Raw genomic sequence first — 14,708 nt, 5'->3', positions numbered from 1 at the left:
GTGGAATATGTTTCTTAGCTTGGGCTCCTGCACCATTTTGTGACACTGCAAACCTTGTGTATTAGGAGGGAGATTGAAAATCTGGCTGAGTGGTTCCACAACAATCTCTTACTCAATGTCAGCAAGACCAAGGAGAAGATAATTGACTTCAGAAGGAAGAAACCAGAGGTCCATGAGCCAGTCCTGTTCCGGAAATCAGAGATGGACAGGGTCAGCAACTTTAATTAAAGTTATCATTTCAGAACATTTAAGTGCAATTATGAAAAAAGCACAGCAGTGCCTCTACTTAGAAGTCTACGAAGATTCGGCCTGACACCTAAAACTTTGACAAACCTCTATAGGATGTGTGGTGGAGAGTATATTGACTGGTTGCTTCACAGCCTATATGGAAACACCAATGTCCTTGAGAGGAAAATCTTACAAAAAGTAGTGGATACAGCCCAGTCAATTGCAGGTAAATCCCTCCCCACTATTGAGCACATCTACATGAAGTGCTGTTGCAGGAAAGCAGAATCTGTCTTCAAGGAACCCCATCATCCAGGCCATGCTTTCTTCTCGCTGCTGCCATCAGGAAGAAGATACAGGAGCCTCAGGACCCACACCACCAGGTTCAGGAATAGTTATTGCCCCTCAACCATCAGGCTGTTGAACCAGAGGGGATAACTTCACTCAACTTCACTCACACCATCATCCGAATTGTTCCTTCAACCTATGGACTCACTTTCAGAGGACTCCTCACCTCATGTTCTCGATATTTATTGTTTATTTATTTATCTTTTTCTCTTTTGTATTTACACATTGGTTGGTTGTCTGTGCTGTTGGGTGTTTCATTGATTCTGTTCTGTTCCTTGGATTTACTGAGTGTGTATGCAAGAAAACAAATCTTATGGTTGTATATGGTGACATATATGTACTTTGATAATAAATTAACTTTGAACTTTTTAATAAAACTGTGCTTCAGACTCTCATCTCTTTAGAGGGTGGTCTCCCTTTACAAATGCAACTTCTCTGCCATCATTGGCTCTCTTGGGTTGTTGCCTGTCCTTTATACCACTAATTTCAAGAGATGAAAAGAAGACCTATGCACTAGCACCAAATCCCAAAGCTTGCCACACAATTATGAAGTTTCTATCTTGCTTCCCTCTACTCTTTTGTTCTACCAATTTAAATGGGAGAAACAAAAACACCTCTTGTCCTTTTATAGAACAGAAAACAGAACAGTACTGCAGAGAAACAGACCCTTCAGCTGTCTGCTTGTCTGCACTTCTGACCAGGATGCTAATGCCATCTGCCTACATGTAGACTGCGGCCCTCCGTTCCCCGCCTGTCCATGTATCTGCCAAAGTAAATGGAGAAAAATAATGAATTGCTTACCTGCACTTGCATTGTTTTTTTTTTGGTCAGAGCTGGTGGCCTCATCCAGATGACTGGGGCTGCAGTACTGACACCAGCATGTGGACTCACTGAGCACAGGACACACTGAGCAGTGATTCAGGGTGCAGTTCAGATCCAGCCTCTCAGCTTTGTCTGCTGTTGAACTCACTGGAGAGTCCAGTGACAGAGCAAGGGACCGGGCACCCAACCATCTGACCTGCAGGTTGGCTCTGAATTCTACAATTCTTTGAGGATGCACAAGTTAGAGATAGGAGAGCGATAAGCAGCATTTAGTGGGCTGTTCCCTACAGAGCCACTAACCGAAGGTAGGTTTTTATTCAGCTCACTTTACTCTGTAGAAAGAATAGAGAAAAAGGGAGAGGAATTCATGAAATGTGTAAAATACATATATTGTGCTGAATGTGGAAAGAAGTAACTACTGTACTTATAGTGAATTTATTTTTTTTCTGAATTTATTACAAAGGGGAAATCCTTCCTACTCAACTTTAATGGCAAGGAATGGTTTTGAGGTATTAGGTAACCTTCCAGATTTCTCATTTTTGATAATCAATGTGCTGTGACACTAGTTTTACTTTATTATAATGACACATTATGCATTTACTAAAGGTTAACTGCTTTTTAATACAGCATCCCAAGACTGCAAAGGTTACTGAGCTGCTACAATCCCGAAGAGCCAATTTTCCTTGGTGAGCGCTATGGATATGGCCTGAGCACTGGTGGATACAGCTATATTACAGGAGGTGGTGGGTAAGTGAGCCTTCATGTGGGTGTCCGTGAGCTTTCATTCACACACACACACATATAGTGAGGGCTACAGCACAGAAAACATTGCTATCTTCTTCCACATTGCCTCCCTTTTCATTCTCCCTCAGTCACTGATGGACTTCCCTTTGTACCCCTCTGACTAGTTCTTACCTGTCCAATTCTCTACTACTGTGACATTAATCCTAAAACCACCTGCACTCTCGAGACACTTCTTCCACTGCTGTCACAAATTTGCTTCATCTCTGCTGGAAATGCCATGAAATGGCAGCTCACATAGAGCTCTCTAGAGTGGAAGCAAGCCGTCCTTCACCCAGCAGCACTGTGAAGTGATAAATTGGAGGGTGCAAGGGTATTACTGAAACGATTGAAATGGAATCTTATTATTCTAGAGCTATATTGCCATATAATTTTCTATATACAGCTACTTGAACCTTGATTTTACTTAACATTTTCTCTCTAGCAAAATGGGCCGATTTGTTTTGCCAATGAGTACAATTTCTGTTGAATGAAAGCAATCCACACTAACAGTTTATTGAATGAGTCTCCTTTTTTAACTCATTATGGCAACATTTTGGATATCTCCTGAAGTGTTTTATGATAAACACTCATCATGTCTTACAGCATCTGGATAGAGAGACAGTTAACGTTTCACATGAGACCCATTCTGTAAAAGAGGTCCCAGAATGAAGCTGTTTCTATAGATGTTGCCTGACCTGCTAGGTGTTTTTATACTTTCAGGGTTTTTTTGAAGATTTCCAGCTTTGTAGTTTTTGATATTCATTTTAAGTCTGATATTGGCCCATAATAATTAGTTTTTGGTGCTATTCAATAATAGCCCATTTCTGGTCAACAAGTCACACAGATCTCTGAAGAACATAAAGTTTGGTATACTTACAAGGAAGTGCTCATATATTATTGCATTCTCCTACATTCCAAGAAAAGGTAGAAATCTGCCAATTTAATCCCTGTGAAAGAAATTTTTAATCAGCTTAGGCACAGCCTTTATGCTTTTACTGACTTATTCTATAATAGCATTGTTTAGGTTTATTCAGAATTTACAAAACTAATTTGATAATGGAATTGCAATTAAAGTATATAATTGATAGAACTGTAAGCATAAGCACTATGGAAGTTCATGCTCTCTAATATGAACGTTATGTTATCACATGAATTTCATTCATAGCACTGACTTGTGATATGTAGATAGTTTCATAGGCAACAAGAATTCCCTTATAGAACATAGAATAGCACAGCACAGTACAGGCCCTTCGGCCCACAATGTTGTGCCGACCCTCAAACCCTGCCTCCCATATAAGCCCCCACCTTAAGTTCCTCCATATACCTGTCTAGTAGTCTCTTAAACTTCACTAGTGTATCTGCCTCCACCACTGACTGAGGCAGTACATTCCACGCACCAACCACACTCTGAGTGAAAAACCTTCCTCTAATATCCCCCTTGAACTTCCCACCCCTTACCTTAAAGCCATGTCCTCTTGTATTGAGCAGTGGTGCCCTGGGGAAGAGGCGCTGGCTACCCACTCTATCTATTCCTCTTATTATCTTGTACACCTCTATCATGTCTCCTCTCATCCTCCTTCTCTCCAAAGAGTAAAGCCCTAGCTCCCTTATTAGGAATAGTATTATGCCTATTATCTTTTAAATCTAAAGAATGCCAATGACAAAATCAATTGAATTTGTCTATGTTCATTATGTTGTTAGGGTTTGTTAATTTAATCCCATTGTATAAAAATAATGTGTAGAAGGTAAGCGTAATCAAAATTTCAAGCTTTGGAATATAAAAATTATAAATCATGGAAAATACAGGACTGGAGAACTCTACACAAAGAAAATTCTAGCAACACACACAAAATGCTGGTGGAACGCAGCAGGCCAGGCAGCATCTATTGGAAGTACAGTCGACGTTTCAGGCTGAGACCCTTCGTCAGGACTAACTGAAAGAAAATTCTTTTTGATTTCAGGGAAATATGCTAATTTCCCCTGTTGCATGTTCAGTGACATCTAGTTACATTTCTAAACATGCAGTATAACACCATTCTATGCATTGCATTCTGCTTTTAAAACTTGGCCCTGAGGATAACAGTAGGACAAAATGTTGGAAATTGAGTATATTGCATTGTAGCTAATTCATTGTACACCTACTGCTGAGTCCAGAAAAAAAAAATCTCAGTGTTGCTGATTATTTTAGCTTTTTTTCCAGCTTTTCTTTCAATATTGTACTCAGCTTTCAGAACTGTAAACTTAACATAATAGCAAAGTTGACAGAAGTGAAAATTGAAACAAATAGAAAACACATTTCTGTACAGAAATGTTAAGAATAGAAAGCAACCCAAATTTTCTTATGGGATTGCTTATTGCTTTTTAAGGAAGACATCCAAAATCAATCCAATTTGAGGTTAAAATCCAGAGCAGTTTTATTTCAGTATAATGCATAATCAGGGGTCAGAGTTTAACGCTGCAAGGACATTAATGTAAGCACAACTGAAAGTAAAGTCGGATGCATAACATCTGCAATAATATTCACAATCCAATTAGGAAGAATGCGCAAAATCAGAATAATCTGGTTACAGAACGAGCTGAACAAGCTTTGGGATTTGGTGCTAGTGCATAGGTCTTCTTTTCATCTCTTGAAATTCCTGGCAGCTAGCTACCCACTTACTTACTGTCCGTTATTCCACTGGGGTTTAGGGCAGCAACGAAGGTCCTCCATCTCTGGCAGTGTTCAGGGCTTCCTTCATCATGTCAGTAGCTTCCTCTTGGTTTTTGCTGTCAGTCATGCAAGTTCCTGGGTGGAAACTCAGGAATACTATCACACTCAGATGCAGAAGGATTCTACATTATTGTTTCTGTAACAATTTTGTTTTACCAGTCAGAATTGTTAGCCCTGAGTTGAACCCCTGATCTTGGAGGATCGTTGGACCACCCTTAGTCTAGCCTCTACCTTTTGACCTGTTTAGAATGAATGACCCTGCCAACAGCCAAAGCATAGAGCCTTGACTCTAGCCAAGGTTGTGGTCCTCTTGAAGAAGGTGCCCACACTACTCTTTGTACAAAGAGAAAACTTATTCCGCACACCTCCTTTCAATCTGCCTGCTCTCACCTTGATTGTATGCTCTCTAGAATTAGACATTTTCACCCCATAGTGAAATATACCCATAGTCTATCTATGCCTCTCCTTGTCTTATAAATCTCTATCAGACTGCCTTCGGAATTCACTGTGCCAGAGAAAACAATCCCAAGTATGACTAAATTCTCCTTGTAGTACGTGACCTCTAATCCAGGCAGCAGACTGGTAAAGCTCTTCTGCACCCTCTGCAAGGTCTCAACATCTTCACCGTAATGGGGCAACTAGCACTGAATGCATTCCTCCAGATGTGATCTAACTGGAGTTTTATAATGCTGTGTTATAACTTACTGACTCTTGAAATCAATGCTTTGACTAACAAAGGAGAACATGCCATATGCCTTTTTGCCTCTCTATCTCCTGTTCAGGCACTTTCAGAGAGCTATGGACTTGGACTCCAAGATCACTCTGTACATCAACACTGATAAACACTGCTGTTAACAGTATGCTGTCCCATTAGCTTTGATGGAGATCCTGATGATCCTCTCAGTGGTTTTTACTGTCCTCTGTAGGGTCTTGCAGTTCTAACCCTAATGCAGCTTCCGTTTCACACAGTGATGCAGCCAAACAGGATACTCTCGATGGTGCTCCTGTAGAAAGTTGTTAGAATGGGGTCAGGGAGTCTTGCACGCCTCAATCTCCTCAGAAAGTGTAGACACTGCTGTGCATTCTTGACTAGTGAAGAGGTGTTGTGAGTCCAGATTAGCTTGTCCATTATGTGCCTTTGTGCTCTTCAGTCTCCATGGCAGAGCCATTGATGTGCAATGGAGAGTGGTTGACCTGTGCTTTTCTTAAGAACACAATCATCTCCTTTGTTCAAGTTGAGACTCGCACCATTTGACAAGCTTCTGTACCTCCTCTCTGTATGCCAACTCTTCATTGCCAGAGAGAGAGACGTGTGTGTGTGTGTATGTGTGTGTGTATATGTATAAAAACTAACATGAATGCAAAATTATAATATTTTATGAATATGCACCAAATATCAAAGAAAAGGAAACAGACACTTCATTTTCAGTGAGATTTTGCTGTCTCACTTACAATGACATATATTTTGTATTTGGTTGTTCTGAGAGCTCATTTACTCATTTCATCAGTAAATCTACTCCTATAATCAGACTTGACCAAGTTCATCACAAATGTCCATGGAGGTACACTCATGCACTCATCCAGTATTTACTGTTACTATCACTGAATATCCAGTACTAGACAGTAAGACATTGGAGAAGAATTAAGCCATTTGCCCCATCGAGTCTACTCCACAAACAATGGAAAATGAGTTTGTTCACTCACAAAGGGAATAAGAAAAATATGAGCTGACTGAAACCAAAGTCATCTGGCCCAATCATTTACTAAGCAAATACAGATGTGTACACCAGGTTTGCGAGGATTACAAAACGTATCATCCAGTGTCACGTGTTCTTGCAACTGTCTAGCCAGTGTAAACCATTTCCTGTAAAACACCTCACTCCTCACAGGTTGTGAAAAATTATTTGATGCTTCATTTGACAGTAAAGATTATCATTATGTATTTTTTATTGTAGGTGAGATTTAACAAATTGAGGGGTAGCACAACATGCCACGTGCCCACAAAAGTTTTGCATGTGCCATCTTGGACACACGTGCCATAGGTTCACCACCCCTGATAGTTTCCAGGATTATCCCTACTCCTTTTTTGAACAAAGGAAGGCCATTAGCTGCTCACCAATCCTCCAGGACCTCGCCTGTGGCTAGAATAGAGAGGATGCAAAGATCCTGGTTAAGGCCCATGCCTTATCTCTTGCCTCTCTCAGTAATTTGGCATATATCCACAGGCCCTGTAGACATCCACCTTAATGTTCTTTACCAACACTACCTCCTCCTTTTTCTCAAAGTGCCTGGGTATATTAGCACGCTCCGTACTGTTGCCAAGTACTCATTTAGCAACTTGTCTGCATCCTCCTCTTTCAAGCATTTGTTCTCTCCTTTACCCTTGCAGGGCCCTACCCTGTCCCTGGTTATTCTCTTGTTCTTGATATATGTTTAGAATGCTTCAGGATATTCTTTAATCCTATTTGACAAAGACTTTTCATGGTCCATCCTGTCTGTCCTAATTCCCTTCCCGATTTTTATTCTAGTTTCTTTATACAGCACAGAAACAAGTTCATGCCAACCATTTTGTCAATCTACACCAATGTCATTTTCTTGCAAGAGGTCCATATCCTTCAGTGCCTCACCTATTGAAGTGCCTTTCGAAGTGCCTCTTAAATGTAACGGTATCTGATTTCACCACTTCTGGCAGCATATTTCCATTTCAAATATTTTTTTGTGTAAAAATAAACCCTCAGATTCCCTTTGAAACTCCTGCCTGTCAGCTTAAACGTGTGCACTCTTATTTTTGATATTCCTTGCATGGGAAAAGGTAAAATCAGCATGTCAGCCCTAAGTACACCTCTTGTAATTTTATATTTATCAGATCATCCCCTCAACCTCCTTCATTACAGGGAAACCAAGCCCTGCTGGTCCAATCTCCCCCCATAACTGAAGATCTCCGATCCAGGCAACATGCCGGCAAATCTCTTCTGCAGTCTCTCCATGGCAACTACAGAACATCCTTCCTTTAGCACGGCAACCAGAACTTCAGGCAACGCTCCAAGTAATTGTTCACCCAAACTGTTTGAATTACTATTCAGTAGTGCATTGTTACCTCATGTTATTTTTTGTTATTTCATGTAATGAATAAACTTGAAAAGTCACATTGTCATAAAGGTATAGCACAGAAATGGCCTCAGCCTGCTGAGGCCTCACCATCAGTCAGGCACCCATTTTTACACTAATCCTACCCTTGCACATTTTAAATAGCCTCCTTGGTTCATGCATTCTTATGGTTTTAATGATGTGATCTATGATAAACTGTATCTTAATGAAGCAACTATTAAATAGAGAATTTATTTTAAACCTCTCATACAACTGAACCCCATTCATACTCTAAATGTGCAATAAATTTCCTCCCATTCTCTATTGCTTAACGACCTTTAAATAGCTCTTGGAATTAAAGGTAATGCAGTGAAGAGGCTTGAATATACCTCAATTAGACTAATAAGATCTGAGGGTATGATTTACCCCACCCCAGTAAATTGTAATCAATCAGCTTTTTTATTGATGTATTTTAGAACCAGAATACAGAAACATTTGAACTTAACAGATTTTAAACATGAAACACCATGGTACTGCTAAACTGTTCTGCAAAACTGTTACAACAGGCTGTAAAAATAGGGGACAAGCTCTCCTCTACAATCACTCTGAGCACCGGTGCCCCACAAGGCTGTGTACTCAGCCCACTGCTGTACTCACTGTACACCATGATTGTGTAGCCAAGTTTCCATCAAACTCGATATATAAGTTTGCTGATGACACAACAATTGTAGTCCATATCTCGGGTAATGATGAGTTTGAGTACAGAGAGGAAATTAAGAACCTGGTGGCATGGTGCGAAGACAATAACCTATCCCTCAACATCAGCAAGACGAAGGAATTGGTTGTTGACTTCAGAAGGAGTAGTGGACCGCACGACCCAATTTACATCGGTGGTGTGCAAGTGGAACAGGTCAAAAGCTTTAAGTTTCTCGGGGTCAATATCACAAATGACCTGACTTGGTCCAACCAAGCAGAGTTCTCTGCCAAGAAGGCCCACCAGCACCTTTACTTCCTGAGAAAACTAAAGAAATTTGGCCTGTCCCCTAAGACCCTCACTAATTTTTATAGATGCACTGTAGAAAGCATTCTTCTAGGGTGCATCACAACCTGGTATGGAAGTTGTCCTGTCCAAGACCGAAAGAAGCTACAGAAGATCGTGAACACGGCGCAGCACATCACACAAACCAATCTTCCGTCCTTGGATTCACTTTACACCGCACGCTGTCGGAGCAGTGCTGCCAGGATAATCAAGGACATGACCCACCCAGCCAACAGACTTTTCGTCCCTCTTCCCTCCGGGAGAAGGCTCAGGAGCTTGAAGACTCGTACGGCCAGATTTGGGAACAGCTTCTTTCCAACTGTGATAAGACTGCTGAACGGATCCTGACCCGGATCTGGGCCGTACCCTCCAAATATCCAGACCTGCATCTCGGTTTTTTTGCACTATCTTACTTTCCATTTTTCTATTTTTTATTTATGATTTATAATTTAAGTTTTTAATATTTACTATCGATTTGTAATCCAGGGAGCGGGAATCGCAGAATCAAATATCGCTATGATGATTGTTCTAGTATCAATTGTTTGGTGACAATAAAGTATAAAGTATACAACTAATTTGATGCTTAAAATTACACTAATATATTATTTTGCTGTTCTCAGTTGTACTTCGATTTGTTTTTGTTCTTGCACAGAATTGTCTTTAGCCGAGAAGCAGTAAAGCAATTACTTAAAAGTGGATGCAGTTGTTACAGTAATGATGCACCTGATGATATGGTTCTAGGGATGTGTTTCAACAGCCTTGGTATCCCAGTAACACACAGTCCACTTTTCCATCAGGTAATCCTTCCCTTACATTCTTTTTTTCATTAAAAGTATGGTATACATTGGAAGACACACTGGTTAGTTAAGAGACAACAAGACAAAGGAGCAGAATTTGCAAATAAAATTGAGGCTAATTCATTGTAATTAAAATGTTTGTGGCTCTGGGCATTAGGGGATTGCTGCGTGTCTAAAAAAAAAAGAATTAATCTTTAATATTTTAAAATAATAGTATGGATAGAACACCAGGCTGGGAGACTCATTTTGATGTTTATTTCAAGTAAGAAATTATCTTACTTTAAGTTACAGATGGCTTATATTTAGATCCAGATTGACCTTGTGTGTATTTCAAGCGAGTTACTTTTATCTCACTGTTTTAATATGCTTTCAATTAGGCTCTGGTAAATTAAAATTTTCCATTTTTATAACCAAGTGTTGAGGACCTTCGAGTTTCATAGAATATTAATAGATTTCCTTTAAGCACTGCAGCAGTGTACAGTGAGATTGGAAATAATACTGCTATGATTACCCTTGCTAAGAGGATTTTTTTTTCAAAAATAAATCTTAATGCTTCGTGTTCCTAGATATACTGATAGATTTTTCCCCATAATTTTGGCACTCGTTTACTGGAAAAAGTTGCCTAAATTTGGATGGTTTTCACAATTTTATACTCTATTTCCTAATATTTAATGTAAAAGATATTCTGGATCTGAAATTCTTGAAATCTGTGCAGATCTTAGACTTAAAATTTCATCATCTCGCTCCTTTTTCCAGAGGGAAAATTCTCAAAATAGATGGTCAGCTTATTCCGAATGTATACCTGTACTTTTCATCAAATCCTTTCCATTTGTATAAATAATTTATCCATCGTGACTGTCTCAAGATTGTTGTCACAGTTGAGCTGAAAGCTATGTGCATTTTCTTTATGGTGTATTTATCAAATAATTATGAATACTTTAGTCTTATTTGCAAGTAGAGCCAATACAATAACTTCCACAATAAATCCTAGGGCGTCCAGCAGTATTACATTTCCATTGGACAATTGAATGATTAATGTTCCAGGCTTCAGTGTTTTAGAAAAGATAGAGAATAAGGTGGGAGTTAGGGGTGTGGAGGGTGGTGAGGGATATGCACTTTTAATCATGGATAATATCACAGTTACACTTGGAGTTAATAATACTAAGAGCTCATCCACTGGGTCTATACGGGCAGAGCTCAACATAAAATCACTCTGATGGAACTATACTACAGACCTCCCTCCCCGCTCCCAACCCACACACAATAACACAATAGCCACTAGGACATTGATGTGCAGGAAAATTAGGGAAAGAAGTAAAAATATGGGTGATTTCAACTCCCTAATATAGACTGGGACCTCCTTAATGCAGGAGGTTTAGATGGGGCAGAATTTAATTGATGCATCCAGCATGATGCCTTAAATCAGTATGTAATAGTCCTACAAGAGAAGGGGGTCATACGGCATCTGGTGTTGGGCAATGGGCCTTGACAAGTGACTGATCTTTCTGTGGCAGAACAGGGAGGGGGTCATACTACACCTGCTGTTGGGTAATGACCCTTGACAAGTGACTGATATTTCTGTGGCAGAACAGTTAGGGAACAGTGATCACAGCTCCTTAATTTTTAACATAGCTACAGATCAGAATAAGTGTGGACCTTGCAAGAGAATATTAAATTGGAGCAAGGCAAATTATGAGAATATTAGATGGGAACTAGAGGGAAGTAATTGGGAATAGCTGTTTTTGGACAAGTCCACATCTAACATTTGAAAGGTGTTCAAAGACAAACACAGAGTACAGGACAGATATGTTCCAGTAAGAAGGAAGGACAAGGATAGCAGGGGATATGGACAGTATATGGGCAGAAGGAATTATTTGCTAGTTTAATCAGTTCAACACGACATTGTGGCAGATCAGCTAGCTCCTCTGCTGTCCTGTACTGTTCTATGTTCTATTGCCAAATTATGGACTTCCAAGTGTAGAGGCAAGATTGTCTGCTTTAGGGGAAAAATGGTCCACAGGTCACTGAATGCTGGAAATATTAAACTATCCATACTGGACTGGAGCATGGAACACAAGGTAGAAGGATTCATTTTGATGGTTATTTTTGGGAAGTTGTAATGCTGTGTGAGACTCCTCTGGAGTTCTCCTGATATCTAGTAACTTTTGAAATCCTGGAAAAATAGCTTAAATACACATTTACATCATTTCCACAAGTATTGAATCAACTGACAGCAGAAGAGTGTAAAGCCCCAATGGGAGATGTGAAGTTTCCATGTCATATTATTCCCTGTTTTTGTTTCTCAAGAAAACATTCCTCTTCTTTGTACAACTTTCTGGCATGTATGTTATCTCATTAAATATGCAAATAATTCTTACAAATTTCTGGTTTTCAAGCTTTTGTTCCATTTCTGTTTTAACATTTCAAAGGATGAACATAAGTTAATTTGTTAAGTATTTATTTTAAGCATGTAGAGTCTTGATCAGGAGCCTGGTAAAGAAACAAATTGCTGAACATTTTTATTGATGAGCAATTTCCAATTAAGAGATGATTACTTTTAAAGCTATCTCATCTTGCCAAAGTACATAACCTCAGATTTACAAACACTGTGCATCATCCATCACCTTATCGCCCAGTCTCTTAGCTGATGTGTTTTTGCAGACCCTAACTACCATGTCCTTATCTTGCCATCATCAACAAATCTAATGTAAGGACAAATCATAATTTATTTGAAACATTAATGTAGACATTGACTAGTTCTTGTTGGTATATTGAACATATTGTGCTGGCAGCTCATTCCACACCCTCACGACCCTCTGAGTGAAGAAGTACCCCTTAAGCTTTTCGCCTTTCACCCTTAACCTAAGACCTCTGGTGGTAGGTAGTCCCACACAACCTCAGTGGAAAAAGTCTGCTTGCATTTACCCTATCTATACCCTTCACAACTTTGTATACCTCTGTCAAACCTTTGAAATTGCCTCCTCTCACCTTAACTGCATGCCCTCTGGTATTAGACATCTAAACACAAAGGTTCATAGAGTTGAATATTTTATCAAATTCTCATGACTAAAATAAAAGGGAAAATGTCAGATTTCTGCAGGAAATAATTTATATCTCTTTTATTATTTTCTAGGCTCGGCCAACAGACTATCCAAAAGACTATCTTAAACACCAGGTTCCAATTTCATTCCATAAACATTGGAATATTGATCCTGTTGAAGTCTATTTGACTTGGTTGGCAAATGAGGATGACCTCAATTCACACCAAAAAGTAAAGAAGCCTAAGAAGGAAAGGGAAGATTTATAAATGCCTTTTAAATACCTCCCTTAATGTACACTAAGAATTGAATGCTTGATGCATTTTGATTGTCAAAACATCTTCTAAAATGTACTTTCATATTTTTTCCTTTATTCTTTTATATTACTTAGTTAAATGTTGACTTGTGTTGGTAATTTTCTTGGTCAGCATTTAAAATGATATATCTGGAAAGATGTGTGCAAAATATGCTTTTCTGATAATGTTCAAAGAGTATGTCTAATTTTGTAAAAATAAAATTCTATATATATATATTGCTGTACAGAATTCAAATTCTTCCCATTGTTGGACACTGAGATCAATACAATTACTGTACCTTGGGGGCTAATTTTATCCTATCACCTCTAGCAGTAATAATTGCCATTCCATTACACACTATGTGATTGCATTTACAAAACAGAATAGAACAGCAGAGGAATTATTTCCAATAGTGAGGGAGTCTAGAGCAGGAGGGCACAGCCTCACAATACAAGGGCATCACATTAGAACAGAGATGAGGAGGATTTTCCTTAGCCAGAGGGTCATAAATCTGTGCAATCTGTCGCCACAGACGGCTGTGGAGGCCAAGTCATTGGGTATATATAAAGCAGAACTTCATCGGTTCCAGATTAGTAAGGGTATCAAAGATTATGGAGAGAAGGCAGGACAATGGGGTTGAGAGGGATGATAGCTCAGCCATGATCGTGTGGCAGAGCAGACTCAATGGGGTGAAGGGGCTAATACTGCTTTGATGTCTATGGCCTTATGGAGCAGGCTCTTTGGCCCATAATGTTAAGCTGAGATTTCTTCAAGGTCAGTGGATATTAAAATTGGTAGCAATGTTTGCTACTATTGGCATCACAATAACTTACAGAGCCCAGATTGTAAGAAAGTTATGAACTAGGACTTTATAAAGTTTTAGCAACCCTCGTGAGTTTGTTGAATTCCTTTCACCACACTGCCGGGTCAGTGGTGTCAAGCACACTGGCCTTCAGGTTTTCAAGCAGTTATGCTTCCTGTTGATGGCAAGTCACTATTAGGAATTAGCACTTCCCTACTTTGGTGATCAACTGTGCCAAGGTCCCCATGTCAACAGCAAAGAAGTGTGTGTAATAACAGAAATAGTGGAGGCAGCAGTAAGTCACTAGTCTCTTCACCATTCAATGACATCATTGCTGGTTATCTGCTTCAGCATCATTTTCCAACTCATCTCCAGATCCTCCAATTCCTTTAATTTATGGAAATATATCAATCTCTGTCTTGAATCTATGGATCTTGAGGTCCAAATCCATAGATTTCATGAAGTTACCACATGTGTTGATGTGGCAGTTAAGAAGGCTTTTGGTGTGTTGGCCTTCATTAGTCAGGGGATTGAGTTCAGGAACTGTGAGGTAATATTGCAGCTCTATAAAATTCTGGTTGGAGTACTGTCTTCATTTCTGGTCACCTCATTATAGGAAGGATGTGGAAGCATTAGAGAGGGTACGAGGAGATTTGTCAGGATGCTGCTTGAATTAGAGAACATGCCTTATGAGGAAAGGCTGAGCAAGCTAGGGCTTTTCTGTTTGGAGCAAAGGAGAAGGAGGGGCAACTTGATAGCAG

At 39.5% G+C, this 14,708-nt stretch overlaps 1 protein-coding gene across 3 annotated transcripts in view; it reads left to right on the top strand.

Moving 5' to 3' along the window:
- b3glcta (beta 3-glucosyltransferase a) overlaps positions 1 to 13,337 on the top strand; it is a 192,895-nt gene extending 179,558 nt beyond the window's left edge. For 2 of the 3 annotated variants that reach the window (XM_072262943.1, XM_072262944.1), the window contains exons 13-15: positions 2,023 to 2,142; positions 9,667 to 9,811; positions 12,945 to 13,337. In XM_072262943.1, the coding sequence (XP_072119044.1) occupies positions 2,023 to 2,142; positions 9,667 to 9,811; positions 12,945 to 13,118 (439 nt within the window). In that variant the 3' untranslated portion in view covers positions 13,119 to 13,337. Of the gene's footprint in view, positions 1 to 2,022; positions 2,143 to 7,782; positions 7,935 to 9,666; positions 9,812 to 12,944 lie in introns of those variants that run through there. The other variant, XR_011886565.1, reaches the window with a different exon arrangement.
- Positions 13,338 to 14,708: the final 1,371 nt, after the last annotated feature.

The sequence above is a fragment of the Mobula birostris genome, chromosome 7 (assembly GCF_030028105.1).
Source record: "Mobula birostris isolate sMobBir1 chromosome 7, sMobBir1.hap1, whole genome shotgun sequence".
Classification (NCBI taxonomy): Eukaryota; Metazoa; Chordata; class Chondrichthyes; order Myliobatiformes; family Myliobatidae; genus Mobula; species Mobula birostris.
This window is presented reverse-complemented; position numbering and strand designations above follow the sequence as displayed.